At 32.4% G+C, this 24,193-nt stretch overlaps 1 protein-coding gene across 1 annotated transcript in view; it reads left to right on the forward strand.

Annotated features, from left to right (window-relative positions):
* Nucleotides 1-24,193, forward strand: part of LOC123665199 (mushroom body large-type Kenyon cell-specific protein 1) — a 213,943-nt gene that overhangs the window by 58,236 nt on the left and 131,514 nt on the right. Inside the window, exon 2 of the mRNA XM_045599541.1 lies at nucleotides 21,666-21,777. Coding sequence (XP_045455497.1) covers nucleotides 21,684-21,777 — 94 coding nt within the window. The 5' untranslated portion in view covers nucleotides 21,666-21,683. The remainder of the gene's footprint in view (nucleotides 1-21,665; nucleotides 21,778-24,193) is intronic.

Raw genomic sequence — 24,193 nt, forward strand, 5'->3', positions numbered from 1 at the left:
AATCTGTCCACCCGTTTTGGAGGAGTATTTTAACTAACATTGTGACACGAGAATTTTATATATAAGCTGAATTGATGACATTTTTCTATTTGCTTGTTACTTCCAACTACTAAGCTTACAAAATACTAATCCAAATTAAGTAATTCTTTAACTAATATAGGTATAAGCATCTATGTATATGTAATAGTAATATAGCCTGTGAAAAGCCCTAGGGGCAGTAGCGCGGCTATAGTAACACCTAGTGTAGCTAGTAGGCGTCTGTAGCCTACAGTAATCACTCACCATCAAGTACTACACGCTTGATACCATACTAATAGTATGAAAAAGCCATGTTAAAACTCATTGAAGCAGAACGGTAGCCATAAATGTTAACTCGGGTGAAACCGGGAGGGACGTCTTAGCGATAATAGTTGTGTTTACTCGCAAACGAAAACAACCGACTTCAATTTAGATCGACAAGTAACACAACGTAGATAGTTGAAAAAAATGTCAATTAAATACGCAATAAATTGATTAAATTTAAATGAAATCACATGACAAGCACTAGCTACGTCCAACGAAATGTTATAAGGTTACACAAATGAATAAAAATAACAGACGACCTAAGAAACTGTCCCTTTGTTTGAAGTCGGTTAAAAATACACACGCCCAGTACAGTGTAGTCTAGATCATTCTAATAAAGGGCACTCTTTTTATGGCAGCCCGTTATTATCAACTTTTAATCCATATTAGGCAAGCTTAACAACTAATTAATGATATATCTATATGTGAGTAAAGTTCCGGGTTGGCTTCTCAGTGCAATGAGTGTGATAACATTCCTAATATTCTTGGTATTAAAATTCTAGTGTTAGCCGATTTTCTGCCTACGATCGATGTTAACAAAATAGTTTTAACTATGTACTTACACTTAAGGAGAGGTTAATCCACAAATCCGCTGTTTCTCTGCGGGTTGCCCGATAAGAAAAGCATATGCGTGTAATTAAAGTATATTTCATAGTTTTTAAATTGTGTTAAATTTTGAAACCATACGAATGTTTAGGAATAAAAATCAAGATATAGTTACAAATTAAGTTAATAAAATTAATCTAAAATCTTCCAAACGTTGAAAAGTTCAAAACTGTTTTAAAAACTATCTTTTTACAGCAAAAAAGAATAAAAAAAGTTTCGATAAATGAATAAAATAGTAGCATTTAAATGCAATAGAAAGAAATATCTTATAATTCACCTCAGGAACTTTTTAATAGCGCTGCCAAAGGCTAGGGCAAAAACGTAAAAAACTACGACCAGGACTAAGGTACGCCACTTTGCTCTGAAAGCTTACCTAAAGTTAGGGTAGTGCTTGATAACCGGAGATAAAGATGTAGCACCAATAACTTGTAACTAATTTGTTTTGTTGTGATAATTTTGTCGAAGCCTTTGTCTAAATATTATTTTAAAAAAAAAAAACGAGTGAGCTTTGGACCACATGACTGAAGTAAAACTTCTGCACAACAGGTCTGCACTGTGTCTTAGATAAATGAAAAGTAAATAGCTATAAGCACACCTTTGGTAACGCTCTCGTCACGCATTCACCAGCTTACTCCCCAACTCAAGCGTCAAGAAGTTTCACTTCAAAATTAAACTTAAGGCGTCTAGAATTCCTGACTTTAGCAATATAATAATGTATATAGTATACGAGTAACTATATACAGATAACAAATTATCTAAGTACATATAATAATATATCTCCACATGTTCGTAGTCAGGTAAAAACTTAAGAAGCTTAAATATGTTATATTTTTAGTGATTCAATGTTACCTATGCAAAGATTTGGGTACTAGGGTAATAAGATCAGCGCACGTGGTATTACTATAATATAAAATAATGAAGTTTTAATAAGCAAAACTTGTACAGTCAGTCCGTTCAGCCTATTGCAGTCCACTGCTGAAAATAGGCCTCTTCAAGTTCGCGCCATACATCCCAGTTTTCCGCAATCCTCATGCAGCCTACATTGCCAATCTTACCTTACGTAAAGCGCAACTTTTACACCCATTAATAAATAATAAGGTTTCAATAACATGTAATTATTAACTTAAAAATTAGCACGGGCCAGCAAACAGTACAACGGTTACTGCGACTCTTTTGTTAAAATTTATACTATTACCATCAATAAACTATTTTGTATTTCTTGAAACGAAAGTCTAAGAAAATCGTGTCAAGAAGTTTTTATATCTATTTTTGTAGTAAAACACAGATTGGTCAATTTTGAAATTAGAACATATATTGAAAAATTGTTGAGGACACTCTCTAATCAATACTGAAGCAGAAGTAGGCTAGCGTGCATACTTTGTCTTTTAAGCTTAAGGAAGAGGCAAGGTCAAAGGTCGCGGGTAAATGAGTCTTCTATACAAATAAATAAAATTGGACTGTCTGTTTTTAATATTAAAATAACCGCTTTTACTAAATGCATGTGGATGTATACACGGTGCATATACCAAAATAACATTTTTTACAGTTTTTGTCTGTCTGTCTGTCTGTTTGTTCCGACTAATCTCTGAAACGGATAGACCGACTTTGATGGGACTTTCACGGGAAGTTAGGTAATGTAATATGGAGTAACATTGGGCTTCTTTTATTTTAGATTTTGTATTTTTATTTTATAACACTGCCAACTGAACAATAACAATTTTTTTATATTCCACGCGACGAAGTCGCGGGCACAGCTAGTTTAAAGATAAAAGTTAAATCGCGTATTAAATTTCGGTCAAATTCTGTTTGAAATCACCACTGGTAAAGTTGTTTTCTGTGACTGCGATATTTAATTTTCTTCTCAAAATTATGTCTTAGGTATTAGGATTAGGCCAATAGTGCCATATATTGTGTTGTATTTCGAAGTTACACGTTCCACGAGAAGCCAAACTAGTATCAATGTGCACCAAAAGCCCCTTGACCCAATTTCGTAATCGTCCGCAGCTCGACCGAATAAGATGCCGACTGAATTTCAAATACTCAGAAAACTTACCGAATTCTTTCAGCGAAACAATTAAGTACACTTAAATAACTTCGTATTACTTGGTACTAAATTTCACGGTAGAAAACTTAATTAAATTTTTAGCTATTAATTGTTTATTAGTAATTTATATTTTGTGTTCAACACACAGTCATGGATTGCAGTTCAGCAAAGAAAACGATTAAAAAATTTGGAATAAATTGAGGATGAATAAAATCCTCCATAGAATATATCCACACACGAAGGACACGAGCAGATCCTAAAGTTGAAACCTAATTAATTATTTAGACGCATCGCATAAAAACTGAAGCACGAAATATTGATAAAGGGTGGCGTGATAAGGGGGTAACCGTACTATTGATCGGCGCCAACTCCCCAAGTGTATAGGTATAAAAAGCGTAACAAATTTTCGTCTTAAGAAAAGGAAAAGAAAAAATGTATACAGCCACCCTTTCGCTAGGGAGTGGGTCGCCACCCCGAATGGGGTTCAGGGTGGTGCATTTTTCTCGCGGTCCTGCTCGCTCTCGGACGTAAGATGTTACAAAGGATTCTTTGTTGGTGGACCAGTTAATTAGATTTTGGATATGCAGTTTTTCGGCGTCTCTTTTGTGTGGAGTTCGTCGTTAGGGCGTTCTTTGTCTGGCCGACGCTAAGATTAGATGGAGATTGGAACAATTTGATCTATAATGAGGTATTAGCTCGAGTCCTACTGGGACCTTTTCTTCTTGTCGGATAAAATCATACATGACTTCTGGATATGGGCTTAGAAAAAATATTGAGATTTTAATTAAATAACACAAATTATATTTGAACAACGTACTCGTACTAATTACATATTCCATTTTCCAAGAAAATATTTTTTAACTTACTTTACTCATTTAAACGGTAACCATTATAAAAAAGCGAAGAGGTATTCTATTCCGGAAGATTAAAAGCTAAAACAAATTTCCGAAGGTATTATAATAAATTTCCGCGAATTCTTTACTTGAGTTTTGCCGATAGCACAGAATAGCAACGACTGAACCACTGGGTCAGCTCACTCACGATCTTAATAACGGGTAATTTTGCCACGGGAAACTCGAGTCAATGGACTTGGAAATAAGGTTTAAAGTCGCTTGTAATAATAGTATTATAGATTATTATTAAGTAAAATTATGATAGCCACAGGACAGGCGTGATCCTTTTGAATAGAAGGTAAGTATGGTAGCGGTGTTATTGTATGAAACATGAGATTTACACAAAATCCGTAAAACGCCATTTATAACAGATTGATACTTGATATTTTGATGTACATTGATTCTGTGGTGAATTAGTTTCGTAAAAATGAATAACCAACTTATATAACTTTATAAATTAATAAGAGTTCTCTCTGTTTGATTTCCTTAACTTAAAATTAAAGAAACAACGACTTTTCAGGATTAATATTAGCAAATAATGAGAAATGAAAAAGGGCTGTCTACATTTTCGGTAGTGCCTAGAACAATGACTACTCTCCTCCAAGCAATAGCAGTAAAAAGCATTGTCATAGTATGACATTTCTGAGCTTAATTGAATTTGACGTCTTTTGATATACATAAAACAGTATTTGAACAAACAAGGAAAATAATTTTTAACCTAACAAACTTTTTACAAAGTGTAGTAACTAAATCTACATTTAATTTCCTTACTTGAATACATTATGACCAACTGTAAAAAAAAAAATTAAATGAAATTTTTTACATATCTAATATAAATGTGAGTATTTAAATCACACACACATGCGCTATATACATAATCACGTATCTCACACGTGAAAAATTCAAAACAAAAAAGGATCTATATTTAATTACTAACGTAATTAATAAAACATGCTCTCCCCGCTCACAGCGATAGAACGCTATCTTCCGAACACACACAAACTAATAATTAATCATCCAACGTCTTTCCCCCCCCCGTCCCACCTCCTCCCAAGTTTAATTCCTACTTCACCCCTACTTTTTTCCGTAGCATGTTTTCATTTTGTACGTCTGGGAGTATAAGAAGCATTTTCTGAACGTGCAAATTGAATTTTGTGGTCACTCGGAATATTTTAGATGGTATAGAATATATCGAGTGGTTTTCCCGCGCTGTTTGTTTTAATTTCTTCTTTTTTTCTTCATGTCTGATTTACGGCGCTTCCTTTATTACTGGAAATGTTTCTTTTTAGAGGTTAAATTGTTTTCTTTTCTCTGTATCGGATATGGGAACGTAGCATAATGTTCATAAAATTAAAATTGATTTAAAATTCAAAAAATATAAGTATTTTAATTTAATTACAAAAAAAAATAGCAGGAAAACGTAACAAAATAGTAAACAAAATACTAAACAAGATAAGCCGTTAATAAAAGTCAAAAATAAAAGTACATTTTAAACATACTATAATTACTGATATTACACAAAATTAAAATTGATCTGTACATATAACTAATTTTTTCAATTGTATTTGTATTAGCTTAAAATGAAACACATCTAAATGTTATTAGTTATATACGGTTATATAGTAGGTACGCGTGTTCCTGTCCCGGTAACTCGGTAACCGTAAAACTCGATCCATCCCGGCAGCAGATCAGATTAACTCCACAAGGCGAAGTGAAATTTACATGTTTTTAAAGATTTTTTAATAAATACCAAGGACGGTATACATTCTTATCATTTTAAAATTACTTTAAAAGAAACTCTCTTTTAAGTTAATTAATTTTATTTTAACAATTTTAAAATTCGAAATACAATTTTTGTTTTCGAATGCGATTTGAATTTTATTCTCAATTCGAATACGAATAAATGTTCCCTTATATTTTTAATAATAAATGTGATACATTTTTATTTTTGAAAATAATTGTAAATGAAACCATGTTAAATAAAAATAATAAATATATATTAATTTGTAAGTTAAGAATGTCACAAATGTAGAAATAATTTAGAAATGTTTTGTCATAAGTTTAGCTCCCAAGGTGCCCGGCCATTTACTCCGTATCTAATTATCTGTCATTGTAGGACTTAAAGGAATGCACTAAATTGTCGTAGGAGACCATTGTTTTTGATATTATGGACATTGGAATAATTTTATAGCGCTATAGTGCTGATCGATGATAATTTGGGTACAGAAGGATGAGTGAGTAACCTTTTGCTTATTTAATGTTTTGTGTCTTAAAAAATGTTTTTATGACTTTATATGTAAGGGTGCATACGTAGGGTACGTATGTGTGTGTGTATAATATAGATACATAGCAGAGTTACACTATTAAACCCTTTTTCTTTATAGGTACTAAGTATTATAAAAATATAATTTTAATAGCAACCGGATTTATTTTTAAATCTGCAGCAGACTATAAAACTTTAAGAAACGACAAAAGACGAATCAGTATTTATTACCAATATCATTCAATTTTAATTTTATTAATTCATATTTAAAAAAAAACACGAGATTCTACCATTTATAAATTATTTTATGTAAATAATTGTAAATATATAAATTGTTTTAGACATATCTACTTACGAAATACAAAAAGCGCTAAGTTGAGTTTTTTTTATCTGTTTTTAATTAAATTAATAACAACTTTATAACGAAAATATCATTTGAGAATAAATTTAACACGTAGTCTCTGTGACGATCCGGACAACAGTGGAAGCACAAAAGTAAAATTACAAGGATTTCCTAAAATACGGTTCATGTTTAATTTATAATTATAATTTCACTCGCGCCAGACGGAGGTTACGATAAAGATTGTTTTACACTCACGTGCGATGCTGAGACTATTAAATAGCAAAAATAACCGGATATAAAGTTTTATATCCGCGCTTTTAAAATAGCAATGGGGAGTAGTTAGTTACCTTTTTAGAGTACGATAAAGTTATTAGTATTATGACCCGAATTTAATAGGCATCCGGATATCCGAACATTGGTCTTGTATACATTATTACTGCGCCTGCTCTTCGCAAATATGGTGTCATTATTTTTTTCCAAAATACTACATGTTACTTTGATTCTCTAGATATTTAAATACTTAGCTATAGTACATTACTTACTGTCAGTACAAGGTTTCTTATACAAGAAATTTATAAATAAAAATAACCATATTATCATATTATTACTATTATTATTTAAAAAAAAACGGATGTGCTCTAGAAAACACGACTGAAGTACAACTTCTTTAGCAATAGGCCCGCACTGTGTCTTAGATATACGAAAGGTAACTGGCTATGAGAGAAAGAAAGATAGAAAATGTGTGCTTGCACCTCTCTCTCTTGATCCTTTTGCTTCTCGCGATCACACTTTTCGTAACGCTCTCTTCTCGTTTTCACCAACTTACTCCCAAAAACAAGCGTATTTAAGAGGAAAGGGTACCGGCTCTTTCTCCATACAAACGTAGTCGACTGTTTTCTCCCTGGATAATGACACTAGATCAAATATTTTTGTGACATAGAACTCTTTGCTGCCATGACCATGCCCCTATGTTTTGATTTTTTTCATATTCTTATTATCATAGGAATTAGGAGACTTCAAAAACTCGAAATTTTGCATAATTTTTTGTACATTTTCAGACACTCATTAAAAAAAATATATGCATATTTTCAAAAAAATGAAAACATAGGGGCATAGCCGAAGTCTTCTTTTATTTTCTAAAAATAAATTTAAAAAAAAATTGCCATGTTTTGAGGAGAAAACAGTCGACTACGAAACACTGTTTTGGTCAAAAATTATCTACCTAAAACGGTCTGAGCTGCAGTTGTCCCTTTCTTGCTTTTTGGGGGATAGGTCTGGGGGAGGGAAGGGTCAAAGCAATACGTATATACGCCAGCGAAGTGATGCCTCATAGTCGATAATTATATCGATACACTAGTGATGTAATTTTTAGTCGATATTTTCCAAAATTCGTATTAACAAAATTAAATAATTTCTCTTTTCATAACTACAATAAAACCGTATTTGTATATGCGGTTTTTATTGTAACACTGTGCAAACCTGGGCTAACGAAGGGTTTCGCTAACAAATAACAATGATAATTATGGTAAATAACTGTGTTGTTTGTTTTTGGTATCAAATTAAAGGGCTCAATACAAGGATTTCAAAAAAGTATATTATGATTATTATTACCGTAATACTAATAAAAAATACAATAAGAAAGTTTAAAAAAATTAGGATTCTGCTCTTTCCCATGCCTATGCCAAGCAAGCTGCGAGCCGCGCTTCTTCCTCGCCTCCTAGGCGAAAAACAACTTCGGGGTTTACTCTTTCCAATATTTTTTTTTTATCAATTTCGGAATACTCTGTAAAAAGTTATGCATGGTCAAACATAAATAAATATAGGTACGTGGCGACTTTAGAACCTCCTCTGTTTTTTTTTCATCGGTAAGGATGAAAGGAAGGAGCAGATTATTAAATTTGGTCGAATCTATGTACCTATGCGATTCGTATTTAGACTTCGCAAATAGAATCATATTTCTGAATTGCGTAAAAAACTCAAGTGGCACCACTGGCGCAGCATTCCTTGGAACCCCGGGAACCTTGGGGCCCTATATCAAAATTAGTGGGGGGGCAGGCAAAATAATGGGTAAAGATTTCTCATTAAAAAATGCTTGCATTGAATTAAAATAAATATTTATTGATTATAAGTTATTACTTTCTCCTAAAATAGACAATAGTGAGTGTAGTCTGCTGTAGCTGTTCCTGTTCCATCGAAAAACTTAGGTAATTTTTTATCACTTTTAGTTTTGAAAAACATCAAGTTAATACCCCCGAAAAACTGGATGCAAGGCTATTGAATTTTATCAGTAATAATTCCATGAGTTCTTTAATGAAATCAATGTTTTGAATTTCGGATTTTAAGCTAATTTAAAGAGCTTGTAGCACCATTGAGCATTCCACGGTGCGAGCACGCGATGCGTAATGTGCACTATGAGCCGTGTCGTTTGTCGTGTTCTGCATTCTTTCGATGTCAAGAAGTCTAGTGGTGCTAATTGTATCCACCAGTGGTTTGCAACCAATGTGCGAGCTTCGTGCGCATTCTTTCCGCGTACATTCAAAGTGTGGAATGACCTTGCTAAAATTTGGGGGTTTTCAAGCGTCTAGTGTTTAAATCTTTTCTCTAAAGGCCATGGGCGACGGTAGCCGTTATAAATCAGATGGCTTCGTCTGCTTGTGTGCCCCATTCTTATATAAAAAAGATTAATTCATTGTTCATAATGATTAACTGAATCCCGAAATAAACGATGCAGAATGTTATCAACAATTGGGCGCACGCTTGACTCGGATAAAAGGGGATTGCTTTTCAGACTTCAGTCATTTCTGAAGTGAAAACTCTATAGGTATGTATGACAGTTTTTTTATTCTTTTTTCCAGGATTCACAAGATTAAGTGACATTGTAGATAACATTTTACTAATTTTTTTTTTATGTCACTAAGTCGGCAAACAATCGTACGGCTCACCTGATGGTAAGCGATTACCGTAGCTTATAGACGCCTGCAACACCAGAAGCATCGCAAGCGCGTTGCCGACCCAATCCCCAATCCCCCCCAGGAGCTCTGGTCACCTTACTCACCAACAGGAACACAATACTGCTTGAAAACAGTATTATTTTGCTGTGATCTTCTGTAAGGTCGAGGTACTACCCCAGTCGGGCTGCTCCATATTTTGAGCAGGAAATTCCTGCTGTGCCCTACCTCAGTCAAAACTTTTACTTACACACCTTAAAAAACACCCTGTAAATAGGGGGCCCCGTATCATTGATACGGCTGATATGGCAGTAGTTACGCCCTGAGTGGCACCCAATTCCCTACTGCGGGAATACGTATATTCTCAACTTACTTTACTCTATTCTTTTTAACCCTGTTGTACCTGCTTATCTAAAACGACGATTTAAATTTCTTAGTGATTCCAATGAACGCAGTCTTCGTTCTGAGGAAAGCTTACTTCTTGAATTTCCCTCTCACTCCTCTTTCTTTTATACTAAATCTTTCACTGTTCAAGCTTGTCGACTTAGGAATTCTATAGACGTGTAAAATCGGTTTCTATTTTTAACCGACTTCCAAAAAAGGAGGAAGCTCTCAATTTAACTGTATTTTTTATGTATGTTACTTCAGAACTTTTGACTGAGTGGACCGATTTCAACATTTTTTTTAATCGAAAGGTGGTGTGTGTCATTTGGTCTCACTTAAGTTTATTTGAGATCTAACAACAACTTTTCGAGTTATATAAATAATACGTTTTTACTTGACTATTTTCGTCGACCTACGTTGTATTATACAGCATAACTTTTTACTGGGTGTACCGATTTTGATGATTTTTAATTTAATCGAAAGCTGATGTTTATTGTGTAGTCATATTTAAATTTCATCGAGATCTGATAACAACTTTTTGAGTAATCTTTAATAACGCGTATTTACTTGACTATATTTTCGTCTACCTTTGTTGTATTACATGTCGATGTAATTGAAGTCGGCTTTTTTTCCTTTGCGTACAAGTCGAACTCGGTCGACCCAGTCAAAAGATCTGAAGTAACATATATACAAAAAAAAAGAAAAAGAAAAATACAGTCGAATTAAGAACCTCCTCCTTTTTTTGGAAGTCGGTTAAAAATCAATCTGATACGTATTATTATTTTCTGTTGGTGTACAATAAAGTGTATTATTATGTTATGTCATGTTAATCAACCACTCTTTAAAAAAATTCAATCGATTACGTAATTTGCCTAACTAAAAAAACATAAATAAAATAATAATTGAAAAAGTCGCCTTCATGATTTTTGTAAGTGTACATAATGTGTGAAATTGGTGTGATTTATATAGCTATCTTTGTGTAATTATTGAATTTTTATCTTGTTCCAGCCTTTTCAATTGACTTTCTAATAGTTGTTCTTCACGCAGGCGGCTTTTCTTGTTTTTTTTTTTTTAAATCATAATATTATTTTTAACCATTGTTATATCGCCGCAATTATATGTTAATTAATACATATAACCTATACCTATGTATTAATAACTGCAACAAACATGAGACATTACAAATTATATAGGTACTAAGACAAACATTTTATACTATGTATGTACTACATTACATATATATACTATACTTACACTTATACTATGTACTACATGTATACACTATAATTATGTATGTATTTCATTACCCATTCTTACACACACCTCAACCATGTAATTACATACCTAATTCATAAATAAAGTACCTAAGTATTTCAATAAAACAAGCCAAATTCAGAAAAATAGCACTATGCGCTCTATGTACTCGAAGTCAATCACAAACGAAAGATGCGAATACTAAAATATCGTCAACAATTAATAGCTGAATAGCCGGCGCACGCACACTAACAATACGACAGTCACACATAAAAAAAACGGAGCGGAGATGGTGCGGGGCGCGGTAGCGGCATGCGGCGCGACAGAAACATTTTATTCAAATACCTATTTTTGAAAAGTCTCTCCGGTACCCTTTCCTCTTAAAGAAGTTTTACTTCAAAAACTATGTAAATATCAAAGTTACTCAGTATGTATAAGTAGGTATAACTTTGATTTAGTTCGTATGCGGTCAAGTCGCAATATCAGAAGACACACGAAGCCACATTTTCGAGTGAGAAATTAAATAATAAAAGTAACAAACGACCCGTGTGCACACCCCTTAACTTACCCCGTTTTGTCTTTTTCACGGCTTCAATTTAAAATTTTATTTCCTCGCTTGACCCGAGGGGAGTGGGGGGACTCATTATGACCAATTTTCCCCCCCACTATTTTTCCTAGCATTGTTTTAACTGTGATGGCTCATTTCTGTCTTTCATTCGGGTTTTTGTTAAGATTCAGCGTCGACTTATGTCTGTTTGTTTCTTTTTTGCGTCTTTTATTTTCGTTTACTTTTAATTCTTACTTCTTGATAATCGTGTTTGAGATTTAAACGGGTCGGGTTTCGGATTTTTAATTCTATACTAGTCAGTCATTGTATTTTATACTAACAAAATCATTTGTACATGTTTGTAGTCCTACTTTTGTTGGAATATTCTTTTTATATTTTTGTAAAAAAAAATTTAGCTGTATCACAGTCTACTACTAGGCCTGCCGATTTTAACCTGTATATGATTTAAATATTTTTTAATATCATATCAAAAATCGACCGTTCCAGCGGGGATCCGACTGACCGTGTCGGTGCTCTAAATGAATGATGTATCCGCTAAATCGAAATGTATAGGTTTTTGTTTGAAATGTGAATACTTATAGTGCTGAAAACTGTTATATTAAAAGGAGTGAATAAATAAATAAATAATAATAATTATTATTATTATTATTTATTTTCATTGCACAAAAAATATATTTGATTTCAAGATAAGTCGATATATCTATAAAAGTGTAAGGCGTTTGCATCGCTTCATACAGCACTGTTTCTGCCTCATACATTCTTACTTTATACATTCTTTTAAGGCTATATTTCATTTCGGTTCTTTTAACAGTATGTTATATTACTTTTAATTTTACTCTCGTCGAAATTTTATTTAATTACTTTTACTTTATCTTTGTAGTGGGTAAATAAAGATGTCGTGATTTACACTTAATTTTTATATCTGTGAGAAATTCGAAGTTACAATTTCCCTAGTTGATAAAGTAACTAAAAAATAAATTCAGTAAACAATAAAAGTAATATTTTATGCGGCATAGTAAGGTTCTTGAGATTATAGCTTAGAAACATATCATCGATTTTAAGTATGTTCAGAAAGATATAAGTATATGATTTTAAAATACAGACTAACTTCTATAATTCTCATAATTCATATATAATTATTAAAATTCGTATAATTTTGCTTCTTTTTTTAAATAAAAATACACGAATAAACATTCCTATTTTAAGGATGAAATCCAAACCTCTATTGTTTATCTGCGCATGAAATTATCATTACTATGTATAATGACCTCATGTAGAATCTGCACAATGATACTAACAATTACCCCCAGAATCACATTAACACCTATCATATGCATTTAAACATCATTACCCCATGTTAATAGTACAGACACCCCCACCCAGTAATTCGATAATATTATAATTACCCCTACCCCAAATAAGGGGGTCAAGTAACAGGGCAATTTAAAGTGGTCGCTGTATTGATTCCTGCATTCTTTCACACAGGCGCGGAGGAAGCCACCCCACTCCCCCCCAACTTGGGATAAACGGGGGATAAGATTTTTTCGGCTCCCCGATACTTCGAAATGGAAAATTATAAGTTGAACGTTTTAAAATAAATTAATTGTACGTACTTGAATTTTTTTCTTCATTTTATTGTTTTCGATTATTTTTAAACGTCTTTTAAAGATATTGTAAGTAAACTTAACAATAAAAGATAATAAGTATTTGCTTTAAGATCTTCGGTATCGGAATTAATTATAGTCATAATATTTTTTCTGTATTTTTCGCTAAGTAATTTTACCAACAATTAAATAAATTCTACTACTAAATAGACACTTATCCACTTGTAGTAAGTATATCTAGATATACTTTATATAAACTGATTTTAAATACAGATTTTTTTTAATCACAGTCGTCTTATAACTACGATATTATAGTAATACTTTCAAAATAAAAAATAAATATAGGTAGTTCCTTATTCTTTATTACATTAAAATATAAAAAAAAATCAAACGCTTAAACGCAACACGTAAACAAAAAAAAGGTTAAAATAAAAAATGTATTCACAGTAAAAATACAGTTATTCCTCGACAGAACAATTTATAAAGTCGAAAATACAACATGGGTTTTTATTCGAGGCACGGCTTTCATAATAAACTTGTTGGCGTGAGCCGAAACTAGTAGAAAACAAAGGCAGCAACAGGTATTCAACCTACTGCAGCGCTACAGCGCCGTGCCGATGTACCGATGCGAACTATTGTCAAATGCAAACGTCTCTCACAGCGCTTGACGCTTTTTTTTCATTTATTTGTCCTTTTTTTGTATCATTACAATGATATGAAGAGAAAAAAAACTAGCAAATAATTTACGTAAATTTAAATCAAATATTGAGTTCAAGTATAATTCTGAATTAATAATATTGAATTGATATTTAAGAGAAACGGCTAAGAAAATCAATTACCTATTACTTCTTAAAAATTGTCCAACCATCGGATAAAAATTTAGCCACAGAGTGATGTATGAAACCCAGATGCTGTACAAACTTGAATATATTTTCATTAATAAAATAATAAATACATTTAATTACATTATCTCCAATCGAGAAATAATTGGAATTACAAATTCCAATTATAGTTGTTATTTACAGCCAATTAACAAGTTAATAAATAGTTTAGAATTTAATTTAAATTTTATTGTATTTATGTGTGTATATTTATTGAATAGTTTGTTCCACGAACACATTCAGTAAAGTTAAAAATAAAACATTTATTTCCAAACACAGAATCACTTTCAATACTATTTTAAATTTCGAACACTGTTCTCGTTACTAAAGTCACAAAAAAATCTAAATTCGTTACGTTGGATGAATATTTGTGGGTCACATTCGAATGTTCAAACGATTCGGAAGAAATTCCAAATTTATATTCAAACTCGTGATGCAGCGTATTTTTTTTTTTTTTTTTCATGAAATACGTTTGATTTAAATTTTAAAAATGCTTGCGAGTTCTATATTTGAATTTCATAAGTCTCGCCATTTCGCGCGTATTATGATTTATTGGGTTATTTGAATTTGTATAAATATAAATGTGAATTACGACAGTTTGACAAAAAATATGAAAGAAATCACGGGTAAGTGTATAATAATTTGTAATAATTGCATAAAGTTACATGTGCTTGTTTCACTTCAAATAGAGATAAGCTTCAAGTTAGTTCGGGACTGTTGTTCGGCGAATCGAAATGTAGACTTTATATTTACTTTGAAGGGATTAAAACGCAAATATCAGACTTAAGACTTACAGAGGTATGGTAAATATACTGATATATAAGAATTTTTAGGGAAAGCGAATAACAAGAGTTTTATTTACTAATTTTTTGAAATATTTGTCAGTATGTTTGCTGTGTTGTTGCATCATTATAACTGCAGAACGTAGGTAATTGTTTGCTATTTTTAAACTTGTAAGGATGACTAACTCAAAATCTGGAATTGTTTTTATATTAATATAGTCTCTAGAAGTAACGTTATTAGCTCTTTACACAGTTGTCAAATCATTATTAGTAAAAAAATAATAATTAAACATCTTTAAAAGATACTGTACCCACGATTGTTGGTGTTAAGTATAGAATATTTTTAATTAAATGTTAATTGGCCATCATATTTTCATCACACATATTTTTCAAAGCCTGTCTTATAAATTACTACATATGATTGTAATTATATATTGTCAGACATTACCTTTACACTAGAAATACCGGGATCGAACCAACGTCACCGTATGTAAAACTTTAATCGAATAAACGTAGCGTTAAACAATTTTCGTGAAGTTTTCAATGTAAAACGAAACGGTAACCCGGCCGCTTCCTGAAAACTTGCCATTGTTCGCGTTTCGAACGAGGGAACTTTCTCGCTTTCATCTAACCGCTGATTTTGGTTACACTGACATACATACACGTTTAACTGACGTATACACATATATATTAATCTTTATATTTTGAATCTATGTCTGTAATATACACACGGTCGTCTATTCCTAAGGTAAATAATAATAGCTGTGTTTTAGGTAACAGCCGATTGATATAGTTTCTTTTTTTTACCAATACATATATAAATAATACATAATATATAACATCCAGATTTGGGGCGGAAATCGAACCCACAATACCCAGATCAAAAGCAAAATCTCTAGAATTTACAAACTGCGCTAGCAGGCTAGTCGATGCCAATCGATTATAATATTTAAAAGATATCGATAATAAAAAGTAGTTACATGTACTAAAATTATTTACGCTTCAGCCTGTAATATCCCACTACTGGGCATAGGCCTCTTTCCCCATGTAGGAGAAGGATCAGAGCTTAATCCACCACGCTGCTCCAATGCGGTTTGGCGGATATATTCCTTGCTATGAGTAACGATCGCTATCAGGTGTATATAATAACAACCGGGACCGACGGCTTAACGTGCTCTCCGAGGCACGGTGGGGAGACCCACAAGGACTGCACAAACACCCAGACCACGGCAAACACCTGTATGGCCAATACAAATGTTTGTCATGTGTGGGGATCGAACCCGCAACCGCCAGCGCAACAGGTACAGTCCATGGCTGTGACCGTTGCGCCAACGCGGCGTCTAAAAAATAACTAAATAAAAAATAACTAAAATTATTTAAAACGGGATATTTACCAAACGTACGACAAAAGAGGTAGTCCGGTATGGTACCCGTAAATTTTAGTCTCATGAACAAGACATTCGTAGATAATATCGAAATATCGAGCTCAACAAAATGCAGATAAAAAACACGTTAATATATTTTAAATTTTAATAATTTTAGTAACGAAAGTAACCATGTTAATTTAAAATCTTATACATATATAATTATATGTAATTATATCATTTATATAATCATAAAGTCCAATTACGACCATCCATCCGTTTAAAATTAAGTTAACAAACGTGAAAATAAGAAAAGGAAAAACAAAACGAACAAGACGATAAAACCGAACAAAAAGAAAAACTTATTTTCATATTAAACTAATAAATATAATTATTTGTTAAATTTGGAAGGTAATATAACATATATAAAAATGATTATAATAATAGTAAAGATTATATGAATAAATAAGCTTAACAAAAACAAAGACATATCATTACGAGAAGACGCCAAACAAACCAAGCGAATAAATAAATAAATTTAATAAATAATAAAAACTCGTAGCGACGAAAAGTGTTGGAAACTAATTAAAAACATCAATTCTGAGGGTACGGGGGTATATTTCAAACACACGCACACACGTAACCTCCCTCCCACGCGCACACAGACTTAAAAGTATGTAGCCGGTTGTGCCGTGAGAGTATGATAGGAGGATTCTTATATATAGATTTATACTAATAATATATATGCATGAAGGAAAACTTACCTTTCATTTTTGTGTAATACGTATCTGGAAATATATAACATTATTCACAAGAATTGTGGCTATGTCATGTCACGGTTTGAATCAAATTAATCATACAGGTAGTCAGGCGAAAAGCAGGGGAAAACGTATAAAATTTACTATTTATTATTATTTGTAAAAAAATCTAGTGTTATATTTTTATAAAAATATTAAATTTATGATTATAAAAAATAAATATCAACTTAATTTCATTTTGAAATTTTTTTCAATATATGGCAATAGCTAATAGAAAGTAAACTATTACTAGAACGAAAAACAACGAATTATAAAAACAATTATCTAAACAATCACAATAGAGTGAAATATTACCAACAGCTCGCCGCGATTCCCGTTGCAATCGTAAATAAGCCATCGAATTTAATAGCATTCGAAATTCAAACGAAATTCAATAATTGATCACATTTATAATTCAAAATTCAAAAAAACGTAAAAAAATCAATCAAACACCGACGCATTCCGTCGCCATATCAATTTATACTACATACCCGGTTTTACCCCATCCCAGTTACGATTCTAGAAGTTACCCGGGGGGACGGGAATAGCCGGGTGTCTTAAGGAGGAGAGAGACGGCAAAACCGAGTTATCGTAAATTGATCTGGGGGGTTAGGGGGGAACCCAAATTTGACAGCGATTGAAATTGGCGGGAAGATTATTGGCTTTTTTTATGCAAAATTAGCATGCATTTGTTCGTATCGGAATCTGCATGCGATGAATAATTTAGATGCGTTTTACCCCCCTGTTGTTACGTTACCCCCCTTTTGTTGTGTATTATGAAGTCAATGCTACATATTTCTTAACTCAATTTATTAAAATTTATCACTTTTTTAAAATTACGATTTAAATTATAAGATATATATGTAAAAATTGTTAACTATGAAAATGTACCCAAAAATTATAACATAGGATATCAATGCAATAATCAAACAATATCGATTCAAATCACATTTTTTTCACACAATAACTTATTTTTATAATAATACATATTTACCAACACGTACAAAGAAATGTCTCGATTTTTATCATATGGATATAGGTACGTACATACGTAGGTAAGATATTGACTTCGCATCAAAACATAAGTAACAATGGTCCAGTGACACAATCTCCGTCTGCTGACTGGGTTAGGACCTTGGAAGGGTAGGGTTCAATTCTCTAAACGAAAATATCACCTATGTCTATGACCATAAGGACTATTTTTAAATGTATACTTGATCCTCAGGAGATCGTTTATTAATTGTAAGAGCTTTAACTGTAAGGTATTCGAAGGTATTATAAATAATATTAAAACAATGAATGGTTTTTATTATGAAAGATTTATAATAAAGTTGTATAATAAAATATATTTAAAAGAGAGAATTATTTGACAAAAATTTCTTTTGTACATAAAACCTCCTTGGTGTTCAAAGTAAAAAATGTTTCTTAACGCAGTGTTCTTAAAAAAGTAATTAACATTTAAAAAAGTGAACATGGCGAAGACAGTCTTTGTGCCGTCTTGGGACATAAAGCCCCACACACAATCTTAATAACAAAATCGGAACGCTGCAAGCTATTTTAACGCTCGCCATCCAATGTTAACATATCGCTTAGCTTTCGATCGCTATAATATAATAAAAATTCTTATCTTTTATAAACTACTAGAATTACTTTTTTTTAAACTACAAAATATTATGCGTCAAAAGATTTAGGAGTATGGAATTATCAAAAATTACTCAGGCTTTGAAATATGTGGCTTATACGTGTTGTAATTAGTCTGATGGTTTTAATTAGTAATTCACAGCGAAGTACATTTTTATGAACCGACTGGATGATTAACCTGAAATAAGAATATCATAACTGGCCAGGGGGCGAACTCCCACCTCCTTGGTTTTTAAAAAAGATTTTCGGTGAAGCGTCATATTCTTTTCGGCCAGTTTCAAGTTTTATTTGTCGCTTGGCTGTTATTATAATGTCTGGATTGTCTTTGTTTCGTTATTTAAATTGTTTATTTTTCGGGTCTCACAATTTGACATTTTTAAAACTGAGTCTGTGAAGACTGAAAAATTCCTTTGTTTGAAATTAACGACTAAGTATATTTTATTATTATTTTATTGTGAACAAAAAAAAGATTTCATATTGTATTAAATAATATTTAATTATGAAAATTTAAAAGTTAATTGTAAGTGACTCGGTCTCAAGTTTCTTCATACGGTCTTTAGATTGTGACGTAGACATGTATAGGTGTGGCCGCGAAAATGAAACAATGACATAAGAATATTAGTATCGACCCCTTGATATCCCGCTTACCCGCTCGGGCGTAATGGCGTCTTGAATAAAATAAGAAAATTATCACTGCCCGCTGGCTGGGGTGGATTTCGGAAGAACTCACCCCCCCGGGTTTTAAAAAGAAAATTTCGGTGGAGCGTGATATTTTTAAAATAAGAACCTCTTCGTGGCATATTCCGTGGAGAGATTTTAAAATAAGAATAGTTTCGCGATACCCCCTACCACCCCGTTCGTCTGGAGTTCGAAATAACGACGCGTTCAGTCTCACCGATAACTGGCGATGTATAATCAATTAAAAGTAATAAATATTTCTCAAAGTATAAGAATGATGAAAAACTATACCAAATTCGTTTTGAAGATTTCCCAAACCGTAATGGAATCAACTTTTAGTAACATTCCATTTTCTAAATTCCTTCATAAAGTTACATGATCCAATTAGTTTAGTTAATATAATTTGAAAAAAGAATTTTTTCGTCCGGAAACTTGAAACAAAACGATCAAAGACTACTAAGAAAAAATCTACAAAATTCGAAATTCCGTCACTAATAGAACTCGTTCGAGTAGAATTTAAGTTCGAACGGGTCTATAAGAATTCGGGGGCTAAAATCGGGTGGTTTGGGTATATTCGGGTGCCGGCAGCTCCTTGATGAGAAGGTTTTTCGAGGAATCCATCCCGGGGTCATTCACCGGCGCTCGATGCGATGCTATAGTAATTGGATCTGCTAACGGATTGTAAGGCTTAGTATTAGTAACGGACATTGATGGAAATTTGATTACGTGTTTTTTTTAACTTTTTTTACAATCTCATTTTATACTTTATTTGTTAATGTTAAATTATCATAAATTTGGATTTGTTGCTTTGTGAGTTTCGTAGTAGATTTGTTTATTGGGAAATGTTTTCGAACGACTTAAAATATGATACACGAAAAAAAGTATAAAAGTAAAGTTTCATTTATTTAATTATCTTTATATCCGACTTAAACAATTATAATTATATTTAATCAAGTCACTTATTTTCTGTTTTGTATAAACTGTTCCATGTAGTTATCCATAGAGTTACTCTGTCTGTCTGGTCATTTGTTGCTGAACCAAACTCTACTGACACTGTCTGCCAATATCCTTTGCTAGATATAGTTATATTTTTCTGTAAAGTGAAGCGTTTGAACCTTATGTACTATCTTCCTTTACTGTAGGTTAGTGCATAATTTCTTTATAAGCATAATGATCTTTACACTTACCTTTGGTGTTTTTGCTCAAACTAAATCAGTCTTTTAAGTAGAGATACAAATTAAAGTGACAGCTAAATTAAAAACTAAATAAGTTAAATGTTTTCTCTGAGCTGTAATTGAACTAGCGACCATCGGTCACCCTCGGAACGACGGTACCAAAACAGTCCTCAGACTGTAACGCCTAATTTACTCTCCCATCCAGACGAATTTCGTAGACATTGCACAGAACTCAAAAGTGATTAGTTTTTACGGGATTCATATTTACTTGCAAAGACAACATTTTTTGTTTAAATTATAATACGTATTCAAATTTAAAACTTTTCAAATATTGTCCGTGACACTATATTTTTGAAATACAAATGATGGTTTATATCTTATATGTATAATAATTAAAAATTAAAAAAATAATAAAATTTAAAATGTTTCGAGAACTTTTCTGGAAAGAATTCTACAATCGATAGTGAAGTCAAAACTGTATTTTTTGCTTATCTATCTTTCAGTAGCTTGGCCACCCGCTAAAACGAAAAAACCGCAGGAGGTTTGGCATAATTTAAGCATCTCACTAAAAGCTTAGAGAATGAGTATTTCTATAGAAAAATCCAATTGGATTCTCTTGAGAGGGGAGGTGATTGTCAAAAAGTGAAATTGCGAACAAAGACGCGGGTTTAAGTACAACTACTAGTTGCTCTGTCACGTATAAACTACTGAACTAATCTTGATGACTTGGTTTCATTTATAAGATTTTTTTATCTTGATTAAGTTTCGCAGTTAATTAAATAATTTTGTTATTTTTCCAAAAAAAAAGATAAATTTTTACATTATTAGGGAAAACTCAAATACCACTTCTCAGGTCTCGCTCAAATTGAAATGGGACCACATGATAAGCACCAGCTTAAGAATACAAAATGAATCATCAAAACACACAGTAATGATGATGAGGTAACACACATAAAAATTACAATCTAATCGACAACCTTCTTCTTTTCTTGAAGTCGGTTTAATATCGGCCATGGTTTACCACTTACAAATAATATATTAAGTATGATTAACTAATATTCTATCCTGAGCTGTCACTAAAGCTTGTGTTCTCTCCAGGGTTGTCGCACGTGTGCCATGGCGGAGTGCTCATTCGCGCGCTGCCAGCAGGAACGAAGAGCTATACGGAAGGAGCTACAGCGCTGGACGAAAAACATGGTGTACATACTAGGTCAGTGCCTATTCCTATTATACCCCCCCCCCACCTGAAAAATGAAGGGCAGTTTTGAAAAAATGTCTTATGATTAATTAATGGCCTACTCCCGTGAGCGTACCCAGAATTTTGTATAGATGGGGCAAACCAAATAAATATCTAAACATAACTATGTAAACTTGATAAGTAGTGGAAAATTTTAAATGCTTTTTATTTACTGCAACTATTCATTTGCATTTACTTTTTACACTACTTAAATAATAACTTGCGAAGGTTTTGGCAAAACCTATTTCCTGATTTAAAGCAAATGTCCCATCTTGCCGTTTTGTCTACCCACCTCTACGTTACTTAAACTGTTGATTACGGACTGACAACTAATGAATTCCACCAAACATTGTTTTTTTTTTTCAAAAATACTTTTACCGTTACAATACTTATAACAGTTTACAACGATAAATTTTTGTTTGACTTCTATTGAATATATGAAAAAAAGCAAAGGCCATTTTTAAACGTTAAATAAAACGAAGCGAAACAAGCATAAAATCGCTTTGAAATATTAGTCGTACAGAACTAACGCGTGAACGAATACAAAACAAAAAAATACACGACAAATTTTTTCCCCTATTTTAAAGCCGCTAAAAGCGCTTTGTGACCATACACACTGGATGAATTGATATAATATTACGATTTCTAGGAAATGTTGAGTTTTTAATTGTGAGTAGAAAATAGTTTTGAACGATGATTGTAAGTTTGAGTCCGAATTTAAACAATATTTTTGAATTAAACCAGGTTTTTTTAAGTTAAGAACTTTCTTAAATTTTATCATGTTTTGAGTTTAATTTTCATCATAAAAAAATTTATACATCACATCAAAACACTGAAATAATCAATACAAATAAGTTGTTTTTGTAGAACTTACCACAAGGTCATATAATTAAGAAGCATTTAGCAACAAAAAAGTGGACAGCAAAATACAGTAGGTACTATAGTGCACTAAGATCATAGGGAACATTATTTTGGGTCAATAGGTCAGTGTTTTATAAAATAAACGAACAATCTAAAATCACATATCATTACATAGTATAAAACAAAGTCGCTTCCCGCTTCTGTATACTTAGATCTTTAAAACTATGCAACGGATTTTGATGCGGTTTTCTTTAGTAAATAGAGGAATTCTAGAGGAAGGTTTACATGTATAATACATGTATTTTACAACCGTGCGAAGCTGGGGCGGTTCGCTAGTATTCTTATAAAAAGACATTAAAACGACGTTGTCAAAACGGGTTTTACGAGTAGGCATAATATTTGCTTACAAATAAATTTAAATTATTGTTTGTTTAAAGCTTAGAAGTTGATGTTACAATGTGTCATCATCATCATCATCATCATCATTTCAGCCTATCACAGTCCACTGGACATAGGCCTCCACAAGTTCACGCCAAAAATGGTGTGTACTCATGTGTGTTACCCATAGTCACCACGCTGGGCAGGCGGGTTGGTGACCGCAGGGCTGGATTTGTCGCACCGAAGACGCTCCTGCCCGTCTACGGCCTGTGTATTTCATTGCCAGTAGTTGGATGGTTATCCCGCCATCGGTCGGCTTTTTGAGTTCCAAGGTAGTAGTGGAACTGTGTTATCCCTTAGTCGCCTCTTAGACACCCACGGGAAGAGAGGTGGTGGCTAAATTCTTTGATGCCGTAACCACACAGCATTACAATGTGTGGTTGAATTAATGCCTCTCGCTTTTATCTAAGTGTATAATAGTATGCTTTATACATTTACTCGGTAACTTTAAATAGGTATTAAATAGAAATTCATATCTTAGGAAGAATATTTTAAAAGCTTTAATTCATTAAGTTAAAAGTTGTATTAACTTTTGTGCTTTTCCATACTTTTTTAGGTAATTCCTCTATCCAATAGTTGTCTGGTAAAGATTGATATGTTATTGTTAAGATGAGGCCGCCTGTTGCAACTAAAGCAGTTCTTTTATTTAAAAAAAAATTGCGTGAAAAGTTTGATTAATATATCACTTTCTCATATTGTAAAGAAACATGAAAATTTATTTCAAGATTGTACAAATAGGAAATGTGGGAAGAGTGCAAAGTAATACATTTAAAGCTGTCATAATCAAAATATGATTTTTTTTTTGTCAATCATTCAAAAAAGCTAAAAAAACTACAGGCTATATAATTATGTTAGTCACTCATAATTATATAGCCTGTAAACTAACTCAATTTCTCAAACAAAATTTCTCAATGTTACCAAACTATAAACTTAATCCTAACAGACACCTACGACTACGCTCGTTAATTATATTCGCATAATAATAAACTAATTTATGCATAATGTATAATATGTTTAAGAAAAACATACAAAATGAAAAGATTCTTTAAAATATTTCATCCCATTATAGAATATTATGGAACATTATGGA

The sequence above is a fragment of the Melitaea cinxia genome, chromosome 23 (assembly GCF_905220565.1).
Source record: "Melitaea cinxia chromosome 23, ilMelCinx1.1, whole genome shotgun sequence".
NCBI lineage: Eukaryota > Metazoa > Arthropoda > Insecta > Lepidoptera > Nymphalidae > Melitaea > Melitaea cinxia.